The sequence below is a fragment of the Thunnus thynnus genome, chromosome 6, assembly GCF_963924715.1.
Source record: "Thunnus thynnus chromosome 6, fThuThy2.1, whole genome shotgun sequence".
NCBI lineage: Eukaryota > Metazoa > Chordata > Actinopteri > Scombriformes > Scombridae > Thunnus > Thunnus thynnus.
Window position 1 is genome coordinate 8,091,138 of NC_089522.1, and position 12,349 is coordinate 8,103,486.

Here is a 12,349-nt window from a genome sequence, read left to right on the forward strand (position 1 = left end):
AGAGGGAGCTTAATATTGCAGTGACCCAGCACAGGGCTCCACACTTCCCTACTACAGTGGTCCCGTGGCTGACCACCCCACACCAGTTTTCAGGGAGCGTTTCACTGGAACAACGTCACCATGCCTAAAGTCAAAATGCCAGGTGAGTACAGGCAAAATGATGTATGTTCACTCTCACATGCAGAAGGAGGGTTAGATAGCATTTTTAAAGGGTTATTTTTCACGACTATAAAGTCAAATTGAGGAAAGCGTTCATCAATAGCGTAATCCATTTCAATTTTATTGTGCTTTCCAATGGAATATATTGGCCAACTCATGAAAAGTTGTACAAGAAAACTGAAGATGCCACCCTCAGGTCCGCTTGTTGAGATGTACAGAAAGAATGGAAGTGAGAACTCCCAAAACTCTGCAAAAAATGCTTTGGATGTTTTTAAGGGGGGCACACTCCGTACTGTGCAGCATATCAGCAACCATTCAGCTAATAAATTCCCACCTGTTTGCCGGCACAAATTGTAATTTATGGCACTAACAATTGTCCTGACAGCTTTAATGGCAGGTTCACTGGGGTTAAAATGCATATAGTTCCAATATGAAGTCCATACTGACTGTCCATAGACAGTCCATACTGACTAATATAAAGTCATCACATGGTGTCATCTTCTGTTTACCTTCATTTTTCTTATGTGATCTGCACCGAAGCCAAATTTCTGAATAGTTCTAGTAATTTTTATAATATGTTCAATCAGCAAAGTTCAACATAAAAAATACCTTTCTGAGCTTCTTTGTAAGGATTCAAAATCATGTCATAAACTCCAGAGCTGTGTATCAGCCTCTGAAACCTTACATAATGATGAAAATAAATAAATTGAGTACCAGCTGTGAAAGTGTCACGAGAGTATGTTTGATGGATGTGATTTGTCAGCAGATTCTCACTGGTAAATGTGACGGGAGATCGGATCACGCAGTGACTTTTGCTTGGTTTTGAACTCCAGTTTTTCTTACTATGTATACTATGTGTTCTTTCACATAGTATGTCCCCAGTATAAAAAGCTTTATCATACTAGTATTGGTGGTGAAAGTGTTTGAGACTGTTTACACTTGTTGTGATATCCCGATGTGACTGCAGAGATTTCATAACAGGGTTGTCATGCAGTCCACACAGGCAGGTCTTACAGTCTGGCGGAGCAGGTGTGGAGAGCTGATGACAAATGTGTTTATGATCAAACTGATCAAATTCAGATTTTAATATCATAGAGTCATATGTTTCCCTGCTTACCTCTAGTGACCTTTAGCCATGCAGATAGTTTTGGTTTTATTTACCAAGGTTTTGAGATACAGTGCAGATGAACAGAATCTAATTTTTTCATTTGGAATATTCAGCAACGTCAAGAAACAGTGTCCTGGGAATTTTTCATTTTCTACTGAAGGAATAGTCCCACTAATAAGCAAAGGTTTTTTTGGTGTAGATAACTTGTTATTGCTGCTTTGACATAACCACGTCTGTTTGGTTTCCCTCTAACCTGGACCGTCCCACCCTGACTGGGACATTTTGCTCATTCAGATGAGGGAGAAAGTAAGTATGGAGTTGAGAAACCACTTGGAGAACAATGTGAAGCGGTTTCAAATGCATGGTTTACTGTATGGATGTGAGACAGTCACATCATCAATTAAAGTGCATTTGACTGCAACCTACAAATATGGATCTTAGTAAATGAAAGTCTATTCTAGATGAAATGGAAAGTAATGTAATATTGAGGAAATGGACACAATTTATTAATCTGTTGTTCACATTCAGTATTAGTTGTCTGGTTCATTAAATCATATTTGTTATCAGATGCCTCACAAATGTAGCATCCTTGATCAAAACTGAACTGAAAGTGAACATTTACATTAATAAATGACTTTTTCCAGATATCTCACTGACTCTTCCAACATGGGAATGTTTGACAATTAGCAAAGCAAGGCACAAACAAGACCTTCAGACTTGTTTGAACCATCAGAGGATGGTAACAATATTGCTTATACCTGAATGCCAGGGAGACACAGGAAATGCATCTACACATGCATGGAGATGTAAGAAAGAAATGGCAGAGGTGTGGAGTCACATCACCTGAGTATCCTGCACATACGATTCGAAACCTGCACTGAGACTGCAATATCTTCTCTGCATGTACCATCAAGAGTACTCTTAAATTCAGTTTAACAACCATGTGTCCTCTCCATTATCCATTCTGACACTGTGTGTTACCTTAATCGCACTTACCCATTTACCATAAAGTGTATGCATCGGTCCAGTGTCTGATTTCATTGTGCATATCTTCAACATCTACTCTTGCATGCATTTCTATATACTATATTGTAAATAACTGTTAATATTATAGCACAGGTACAGTCTGTTCCGAAAATCTCATGCATTAATTATTACTGCAGTTAAATGGTGCATTCTGGTATGCATATACTGCAGAATACAGTAAAAGATTGGGCTTGTATATCATCTCACTTGAATATAACATGTTTTAACCCAAGTTTTTCTAACACTCTCTTTTTTGGGGTTTATTCTGGTGGTGCTACTCTCTTGCTGGGCATGATCAGTTCATCAGAGTAAGTATGGAGGGTGAGAAGTGGAAATCAAAATCACTTTAGTCATATGTGCAATACTGGAGTTGTTGTCCTTGAGTAGAAAGCCTTGGCTGTTGGCTAGTAAGTGCATGCAGCATATAGAGTTTGATCCAGAGAGAAGTTGTCTCTGTGGCAGGTGTTGAGTAATGGCTCTCATGCTGTGCACTGTCATTGTGTTTGTTATGAAACTTGAGCGCCACTTAAGTACTGTTGTTCATACCTTGGTTCATAACTCCAGTCATTTTGGACCTTGACCCTCTTTTCATGTCATCTTTTCAGGGCATTGATAAATTATTTAAATCATGTCACTCCATTATAGAGCTAAAACATCTTGTTTTCCAGCATGCAAACAGTGACAGATGATAAGAAAATGGGGTCTGGAGTTATACATTTAAAAAAGGCGCTACCATCTTGCATTTATGTCTCGAGTCAACTGTGTGTGTTGGTGCTTCATCTCTGTAGTTTCTCTATATGCATGGGACTTTACATGCGCAGCCCAAACTGGAGAGTTGTCAGAGTTGCAGAATTGTAGTGGCTGAGTCTGTCTTTGGTCATGTATACAACGCATGTGCTGGAGTCTGTATACTCAGGTAAGGTATGTGCTTTTTTATGTCATAGATGTAGGATGTCACGTCCGCTATGTGTTTCATCTGTCATGCATTTACATCATTCAGCAGTTATATTCATGCAGTGATTAGCAGCCAAGAAGTTCTATTTGTGGCTCACCTCATAGCTATAGCCTGTTTAGTTTAGTGCTGCATGATGTGATCGGAGCAAAGTGTATTTCTTGTTGCACATTGCCAACACTTTTGTGGTGCCTGACAGAGACCGATGATACGATGCGGGCCTTCGCGGAGAGAGTCTTTGCATCTGAGACCAAAGACGAGAACATCCGCGATGAGATCTCCATGTTTGATGTGGATGACGACTGTCCCATCCTCAACCATGAGTTGGCCCAACATCTGCATGCTGAGGATGATGCTGTGAAACGGTGAGATCAGTATCCAAGGTCAATTTACATGGTAAAAAATAATACATTTACCTACTTTTTAACACAACTTAAGGACCTGTAAGTTCCCTGAAAGTTACCTGGTGTTAATATTGAGGGAAATTTGGTTGAGTTTGGGTGGGAGGATGAAGCCAACCACTAACCGCACCACTCCTCATCCACAGCAAGAGGCTTCAGCGCAGCCGCACCATGGCCATGCCTGGAGCTGTTGCCCCGAAAGGTAGTGCCCCTGTAGTGTCAGTGGAAGTGGACACGCCCACCTACCTGGAAGTACCTGACTTCCAGAGAGTGGCCATCATCGGAGACTACGCCTCCGGGGTACCATTTATTTTCCTTCCATGCTAATAACATTCACTGGTGAATTTATATAACATATATATAAAGTGGTAGTGGTGGTACACTACAACACTGTAAAACATTTTAGCCAGTTCAACTTAAGAACATAAGTTTCTTTAATTTTTGTCCTAACAGTATGAATTAACTGAACTAAACTTGAGTAATTTTTTATTAAAGTCTCCTCATTAGTTGTAAAGTAAAACTCACTGAATTAAGACCACTGAACTTGTTTTACTTTTTTAAATGTATTGGACACTGTCTTTCATTATGGTTATTTTGTCATCATCTGTGAAAGCAACCATGACTGAACATGTATAAACTGACAAGTTTCTACCATTTAACTTTTTTCAAACTTAAAAGAAGGCTTAAAGGAATATTCTGACAATTTGGGAAATGTCTTATTTGTTCCTTGCCAAGAGTTAAATGATCAATATCTGTCCATTTGATATAAGGCTACAAGTTAGCTTAGTTTAGCATAATGACTGAAAAAGGGGGAATCAGCTAGCCTGGTTCTGTCCAAAGGTAACAGGAATAAAGCAAATAAGTGTATTGTGATAAAATGTCAACCTATTTCTTTATGTTTAATAAAACTAGGTTATTTAAATTAGCTTAATTATGAAAAGATTAGCTGATTTCACTAAATTCCGGTATAATGTTTTACAGTGTAGTAGCAGTATTCTTTACCACTACATTCCTGCGTGTTACTCCAAGGTTCCCGAGTTAGACTTGAGTCAAGTTGAATGCTTGAGGTATTGACTTTGAATTTCACTGACTATACAGTATGTGTCTATGGGTCAGTGGCCTTACAGCCTGCGCCCTACTAACAGAGGCCCATGAATGGAGCTCATCTGAGACCAGGCCGGGTTTTAGGTTTCATGACTGTGGGTTGACATTTACAGGGAGAGAAACACCTAGGAGGAGCTGATTGTTATTTCTGCTTTAGCCCAACTAAAAAAATCACAAACACTTGTTAAGATACATTTCAGTTTACTGACTACAATGATGTATTTCATAATATCACAGGGAGCAAATGACTGCTTCACATGATGCAGCAGGTCAAGGAAAACAGAAACCTGACAACTATTGCAGTTTACAGCTTGTTTTCATAGTATCATTGTGTGGTGAAATTGTCTTAATACTGTCTTACAGGACGGTAAGACTGTGTACTAACCTTCTACATGATAATATACACATATTTAAACAAGCCAAACCAAAAAGTATTATTACTTTCCTGTATTATTTTTACTCAGTTACTTTAAATTATTGAAAATTTGTCAATGACAGATTATAAAACCATCAAAACGTTAGGGTTAGTTAACAGTTTGGCTCCTCCATTCCTTACTTGTATCTTACCTTTTCATATCTGCTTGATCCTTTTTGCCTGCTTAATTAATTGTCATCTAATAAATGGTTGTAATAAGGTTTTTGCAAGAACGTAGAGCTGGTGTTTACTTAAAGTATACCTTACATTTTAACATAGTAACATATAGTTGTAAATTTTGCAAAGGAATGCTGCTTTTTGTTTGTGATCAGTTGAGACTTAAAGAGATATGTTACAGTATCATCTCTTCTATCTACTCAGGTGACCATGGATGACTTTGAGCTGTCCTGTAAAGGTCTGTACCGTGCCTTGACCATCAGGGAGAAGTACATGAGGCTGGCTTATCAGCGCTTCCCACGGACGGCCTCCCAGTACCTGCGTGAAATGGAGGGAGAGACCTTTAAGATAGAGCATCAGGTGCAGCCAGGTGAGCAGACAAAGGAGACAAGGTTCAGCAGGGAGGTGGGGCTGGGCTTTACACACATTATATGATATAATGTTTTCTGTACCACCAGGTCTCTCAAATGCTATATTTGTATGTATCCGTAGTTTTCACAGCTCCTCCAAAGGATGGGGAAGACCCCTTTGAGACGAAGAACCTTCCAAAGAATCTGGGCTATGTTGCTCGCATGAAGGATGGTGTCATCTATGTGTACAATGACGCTGCAGCTGCTGACAAACATCAGCCCAAAGACATGCCCTGCCCTGACTATGACACCTTCATCGACGACATGAACTTCCTCATCGCTCTCATTGCACAGGGCCCAACGTGAGTCATTTAAAATGTGTTTACTACTCTGTTTTGAATATGAATATCTCCATTCTCTCAGTTGTCTCTCCATGATCTCACCCATACCCAACTCCCAGTACAACCCAGGTCATTCAAAACCATGCAAAGAATTTACCACCTTCAGCAGATGACTTCTTTTAGATGACCCTTTGGCTTGTGGACTATTAAATAATATACCTCAAGTGCTCAGTGTGTGGTCCTGGGAATCCACAGGGGCCCTTGAGAGGTCCACAACAAAATGCCATACAATACAATAACAAATAGTGATTTGATGTAACAGGAACAGAGGCTATTTCACTGCTGCACGTGTATCACCTCACACTACAGCTCACATGTTATTATGCTCCTCTTTGGTTTGCAGTAAGACTTACACTCACCGCCGTCTGAAGTTCCTCTTGTCCAAGTTCAATGTGCATGAGATGCTGAATGAGATGGAGGAGATGAAGGAGGTGAAGCTGAACCCCCACAGGGACTTCTACAACTGCAGGAAGGTAGCTATGAACAGCATTTAGCATGGACACTGTAATTTGATTTGCTTTAAAACATAAACTCAACCCAAAATCAGCCTAAAGCCTATGCTTCTGGCCATTTTAATCTGAAGGGACAAAATATTAGCATAACAAAAAACAAGATGAAAGATGTATGGATACATTTCCCACCAAGACTGGATTTTAGATGAAGGGAGATAGTAAAATAAAGATGACAATGTATACATAAATGATGAGATAGTACATTCTGTACATTTGAATTTAGATATTCAATTTCTTTAACTGCTTAGTTTGCTGTCTTTTTCCTCACTTACAGCTGCCATGCACCTTGTGTGTGTGTGTGTTTGTTTAGCTCCCTCTTGTGACCAAGCAGAGTTATTACAACACATAAACCCCCAAAACCTCAGTGATCCACTCCCTGTCATCTCTCTGCCATTCCAGGTGGACACCCATATCCACGCTGCTGCCTGTATGAACCAGAAACACCTTCTGCGCTTCATCAAGAAGTCTTACCGTGACGACGCTGACCGCGTCGTGCACAACCTCAAAGGTCGGGAGGTCACAATGAAGGAGCTCTTTGAGACCCTCAACTTGCATCCATATGACCTCACTGTGGACTCCCTGGATGTGCACGCTGTACGTTAATCAATTGATGAAACATTAGTGGACTTAGATTTGGACAGACTGAATTACCATGTAAAGGAAACATAAGATGTTACCATTCTCTGACTATCTTGGAAAGCATCCAAGCACACATACTGGTGACTTTCTTATCATCAATTCACCTATTCATGAGATTCAGATATCAAAAAGTAGTTCAGAACAACAGTTAAAGGTTTCATACAATAAACTAGTGTGTTTCAGCAATGATATGAATAATATATATGAAAATTACATTATTATAATTTTACAGAACATCCAAAACTGACACTTCAGGTTACCATACCGTAAATCAATCAGACACCAGATTTTGCAAAGACAATTGCTAAACCCCATGTTACAGTCAAGTACCTACCCAATCCTTCAGTCAACCTTCCTTTACCTAACTCTTGTTTATTTGTTTCCTCCTTTTTTTGAAGGGTAGACAAACCTTCCAGCGTTTTGATAAGTTCAACGCCAAATACAACCCTGTAGGAGCCAGCGAGCTGCGTGACCTGTACCTGAAGACAGAGAACCACATCAGTGGAGAGTACTTTGCCACCATCATCAAGGTTAGTTTCTACATAATAAGATATTGTAGATAGAAACATCCCAGAGAGACTATTCTAAAAAAACAAAAAGTTTTGATGGCAGTGATTCTGTTAGCCAAAGACCCATATTTTTGTAACCCAACTGACATCCAGTTCGCACATGCAGTATGGTAAGCCAGCGTCCTAGGAGATGGTACTTTCTGTTTTCTATTTAGCAGCCTACTGACCAGCCAAATACTCTATTCTGTATCGAACTTCATGTGATTTGAGCCTGACTTGACCTTTGTATAAACCAGGAAGTAGCCACTGACCTGGAGGATGCCAAGTACCAGTACGCTGAGCCTCGTCTGTCCATCTATGGCTGCAACCCCAATGAGTGGGCCAAGCTCTCAAGCTGGTTCGTCAAGCACAGAGTCTACTCCCCAAATCTCAAATGGATGATTCAAGTACCCAGGATCTAGTAAGTCGTTGTGTCATGCATTTTTGTTCCAACTGTGAGACAGACAGATAACTGTTTAGCCTGTTGTAGATAAATTATAATTTCTACTTTGCCTATAGTCCATGATGTTAAAGAATACTCCACCAGAGTATCAAATACTCACCTGCCATAAGCTTGAAAGGCTGTAAAAAGTTTTCATGACGAACTGACGCTGTGAACTATGTAATTCATGTCATGTAATGATTTTAATTATTATGTTTTGTTTCTATCTTAGTGATATCTTCAGAGGCAGGAACTTTGTGCCCCACTTTGGCAAGATGTTGGAGAACATTTTCCTTCCCGTGTTCCAGGCCACCATCGACCCACACTCCAACCCTGAGCTCAGCATCTTCCTCCAGAATGTGAGTCAAAAACAATCCGAAAAAGACACAAAAAATTCTAAATCTTATCTTGGTTAAAGAATGGATTTCCTTTCCATAAATTATGAATATAATTATGGGTAATATGACAAAACATCTACCAGAGTTGCAAGACATGACATGACCGGACATGTGAACAGAAGTTTTGCATTTTCAGTATTAATCTCAAACATGAATATTAATTTATGCTGAGATGTAGTCAAACATAAAGGAATGCAACCAGTTAACCAGTCACAACTACCTTTACCCCAGACTCAAAGACACCAGAATAACCAGCAGAGGAAGGTTAAATCACCTGAGAGGCCTCTGTGCCATCGCCCCAAATACTTAACCACTCCCTTTGCTGGTGTGTAGGTGACAGGTTTCGACAGTGTGGACGATGAGTCCAAGCACAGTGGTCATATGTTCTCAACCAAGAGCCCCAAACCAGAGGAGTGGGACATCACCAAGAACCCCTCCTACACGTATTACATCTACTACATGTATGCCAACATCACCATGCTCAACCAGCTCCGTAGGTGGGTAACTTTGTCTCTGTACATAGTTTTGTCTTTTTTGCATTGGCGTGTGGAATATTATAATTTAATGTTTTCTGTTTTTCTTTATTTTGTGTTCACATCCATGATACTTTCTCCTCATTTCTTTAAATCTCATCTTACCCCTAAAATACTCAGTGTCTGCACATTTGATACCATAACAAAAAAAAAACAAATATATGTCCTTTCTGTAGTATAATACTTGTTTGTCTTCTGCTTTCCAGACAGAGGGGGATGAACACATTCATGTTCAGGCCTCACTGTGGTGAGGCCGGTGCCGTCACCCATCTGCTGGCTGCCTTCATGACTGCTGACAACATCTCTCATGGCCTCAACCTCAAGAAGGTCAGTCCTCTTTACTAGATAAAGTGGCAGCTTGGATGCGGCATCTCACTTCCTGTTATCATTGTCATGAAGCACAACATGACCATGATAAGAGAAGATTAAAATACACTGTAAATTAATCATATACAGTACATCGATCTATCAATCTATCCACCACCAGAGTCCTGTGCTGCAGTACCTGTACATCCTGGCCCAGATCCCCATCGCCATGTCTCCCCTGAGCAACAACAGCCTGTTCCTGGAGTACGCCAAGAACCCCCTGCTGGAGTTCCACAAGAAAGGCCTGGTGGTTTCCTTGTCCACTGACGACCCCATGCAGTTCCACTACACCAAGGTCTGAGCACATGGAGTGAGGGCCTTTGATGATGCTGTAGGAAGTGGTGCATACCGTGCTGTGTACAATGGTTATTGTATTATGTACATCTACAGAGCTATGCATTTTAGTTTTATTTGCACGTCTTAGATTCATATTCTGCAGGCAAAGTCATTTACAGCACACTGACACAAAAAAGAAAAAATACTGGGTGAACATGCATTTTAAACATATAAACGGGTTTATGTCACATGTAGAGCATGCAGATTAAGATGTGTGCAGAATTGAACTGCAGATAAAAATATGCTATGAAATGCTCTTCAGAAGACTCTGTATAGCCTTATACCCATTAGAGGAACAACACAACTCTGATGCAGTTGTCAACAGTCAATGATGCCAATCACAGTTCCTTGGTAAATGTAACTTGAAGTAGTGGTGATCAAAATATCAGAGTGTAAATCTTGTCCTTTATGTTCACAGGAACCTCTGATGGAAGAGTATGCCATTGCAGCCCAGGTCTTCAAGCTCAGTACCTGCGACATGTGTGAGATCTCCAGGAACAGTGTGCTTCAGAGTAGCTTGTCTAATGAGGTAACACACAGATGGAGAGCTCTAAGTGTGATGATGCTTTGTTGACCTTTGAACACAATAATTATCATTACAGTTGTACGCTGTAAGATCTTTCCTTTTATGTTGGCAACATCCATGGTGCAAAACAGTAATTGTAGTGGTGTTTTTGCACTGTCCAGACTCAAATCACCATACTAATTTTGCTAGTATATACCATGTTTCACATAGAGGTGAGGTTATGCTCTTATTTGCACTAAAACATGTTGGCTTGTGGTTTTCTTCTGTGCTCCAGGAGAAGAGCCACTTCCTGGGTCCAAACTACCTGAAGGAAGGTCCAGAGGGCAACGACATCCGTAAGACCAATGTCCCCCAGATCCGTATGGCATATCGCCATGAGACCCTGTGCTATGAGCTCAACCTTATCAAGGAGGGCCTGAAGTCTGAGTAAATGAATCACTTTTGTGAGAAATAAAAAAAAAAACAGTTCAGGAGTCAAAAACGTATCCCCAAAATGTTTCTACATTTGTTTTTCACAGTAACTCTTCAACAAACTTAAAAGAACTGGCCTTCTAACACACTGATGTTCTCTTGAGTCATTTGGAGAAAGACAGTTTGTTGATAATTGTCTTCACTGTATATCATCTGCACTTGTCCAATTGTCTTCTTCAAAATGCGTATTCCATATGGAGACACATCATGTATAACAACGAAAGTAAATAAAATGTGAAAAAACAAAGTGTCTTTGTGTGGTATTTTCCCCAATGATGCAGCTCATAATTACACTAGTGTTACACTGCAACATTATTTGCTCAACAGCAGGATCTTGTCTAGTTGTGTTGACTGTGGGACTTGGCACACAGTGCTAACACTGCGCTCATAAGTTTCTGGTAAGCTCTGACCTGTAAGTTATAAAAGAGACTTGGTATGCTCTTATTCGGTGCCTTGTTGCTTTTACGCCATGTACCAAAAGTAATTTTCTGATGACTGCCTAGACACATAGCTGTGTCAGCGAAATGAAGAGGAAAAATGTGCATCAGTCATGCAAATTTAATGGAGTCATTAGCCTGAGTTGTTGCATAATGCACCCTTTTAGCATTAGTTATTGACAGAGCTTCCATTATGTCTGCCATTTCCTATAAAGACACACCTCTCATATTATTGAACCTGAAAGTGGGCTGGCAAAGGTTACTCAACAGTTTCAGTGCTCTCCATCACTGTGCTCTTCCAAAACATCACATCTCGTTACTTTATAAATGAAAGGCAAAAAAGTTGTGGTTTCCCAGTCACATTTATTAAAGTCCCCCAACATAAAAATATGTTTTCCTTCTTTTTCTTGCAGTTGAATGTTTGAGTTTCACTGTGCAGAATGATATATGTGCAGAGTTTGACACCAGAAGGCTGTTTTCACATTCATCTGCTGAAAGTGGAAAGTTTCTCTGTGCTCATTGAAAATCTAATTTTAGGGAGTGGGCCAACAAGCATGATTTGTGACATCACAAATAGTTAGGAAGCCAATTCTGGTCCAAAAAGTGTGATGTGGAAACTTGAAGCCTCCAGTGCACAAACACTGAGAATGGACTTTCCAGTGCAGTAGGAGACATCTTGTGTCCAATAGTTAAACTTCTAAAATGAAATATATTTGCATGTTTATACATTCTGGGATTTCTAATGAGAGAGAAGGAGCAGGTGTCATTTTAAGAATTCTAACAAGATAACTGACCTTTTTTGTGGAAAAATATATCAGACACAAATTATTGTTCAAAGAGTGTTTTATATAGGCCTATACATCTTAAAACATGTTTAGAGGGGATCTTTAACTTGTGGGGTCACGCAGGTGCAGCTCATAACACAGTATCTATATTTCCCAAGGCACTTGAAGACAACAGTATTCATTGTGGTTGGCACTGCAGTTGATGTGATGACATCTTCCCTCTTGGATCGGAAGGATTCAACCAAACTTTCTCAGTCACAACT

The 12,349-nt window shown here is 40.0% G+C and overlaps 1 protein-coding gene across 1 annotated transcript; it reads left to right on the forward strand.

Moving 5' to 3' along the window:
* ampd1 (adenosine monophosphate deaminase 1 (isoform M)) lies at positions 1 to 11,111 on the forward strand. Its single transcript, XM_067591507.1, has 15 exons — positions 1 to 142; positions 3,445 to 3,610; positions 3,793 to 3,946; positions 5,547 to 5,712; positions 5,835 to 6,054; positions 6,437 to 6,566; positions 7,005 to 7,199; positions 7,643 to 7,774; positions 8,050 to 8,213; positions 8,467 to 8,593; positions 8,966 to 9,129; positions 9,372 to 9,492; positions 9,653 to 9,826; positions 10,286 to 10,396; positions 10,668 to 11,111. Exons 1-15 carry the CDS (start codon positions 121 to 123, stop codon positions 10,821 to 10,823), a joined length of 2,202 nt encoding a protein of 733 aa, XP_067447608.1. The 5' UTR covers positions 1 to 120; the 3' UTR covers positions 10,824 to 11,111.
* Positions 11,112 to 12,349: the final 1,238 nt, after the last annotated feature.

Coding starts and splice junctions, on each gene's coding strand:
- ampd1 (XM_067591507.1), top strand. CDS start 121: ATGCCTAAAGTCAAAATGCCAG. Junction 8,214..8,466: donor ATTCAAGTACCCAGGATCTA/GTAAGTCGTTGT, acceptor TTTCTATCTTAG/TGATATCTTCAGAGGCAGGA. Junction 8,594..8,965: donor TCAGCATCTTCCTCCAGAAT/GTGAGTCAAAAA, acceptor GCTGGTGTGTAG/GTGACAGGTTTCGACAGTGT.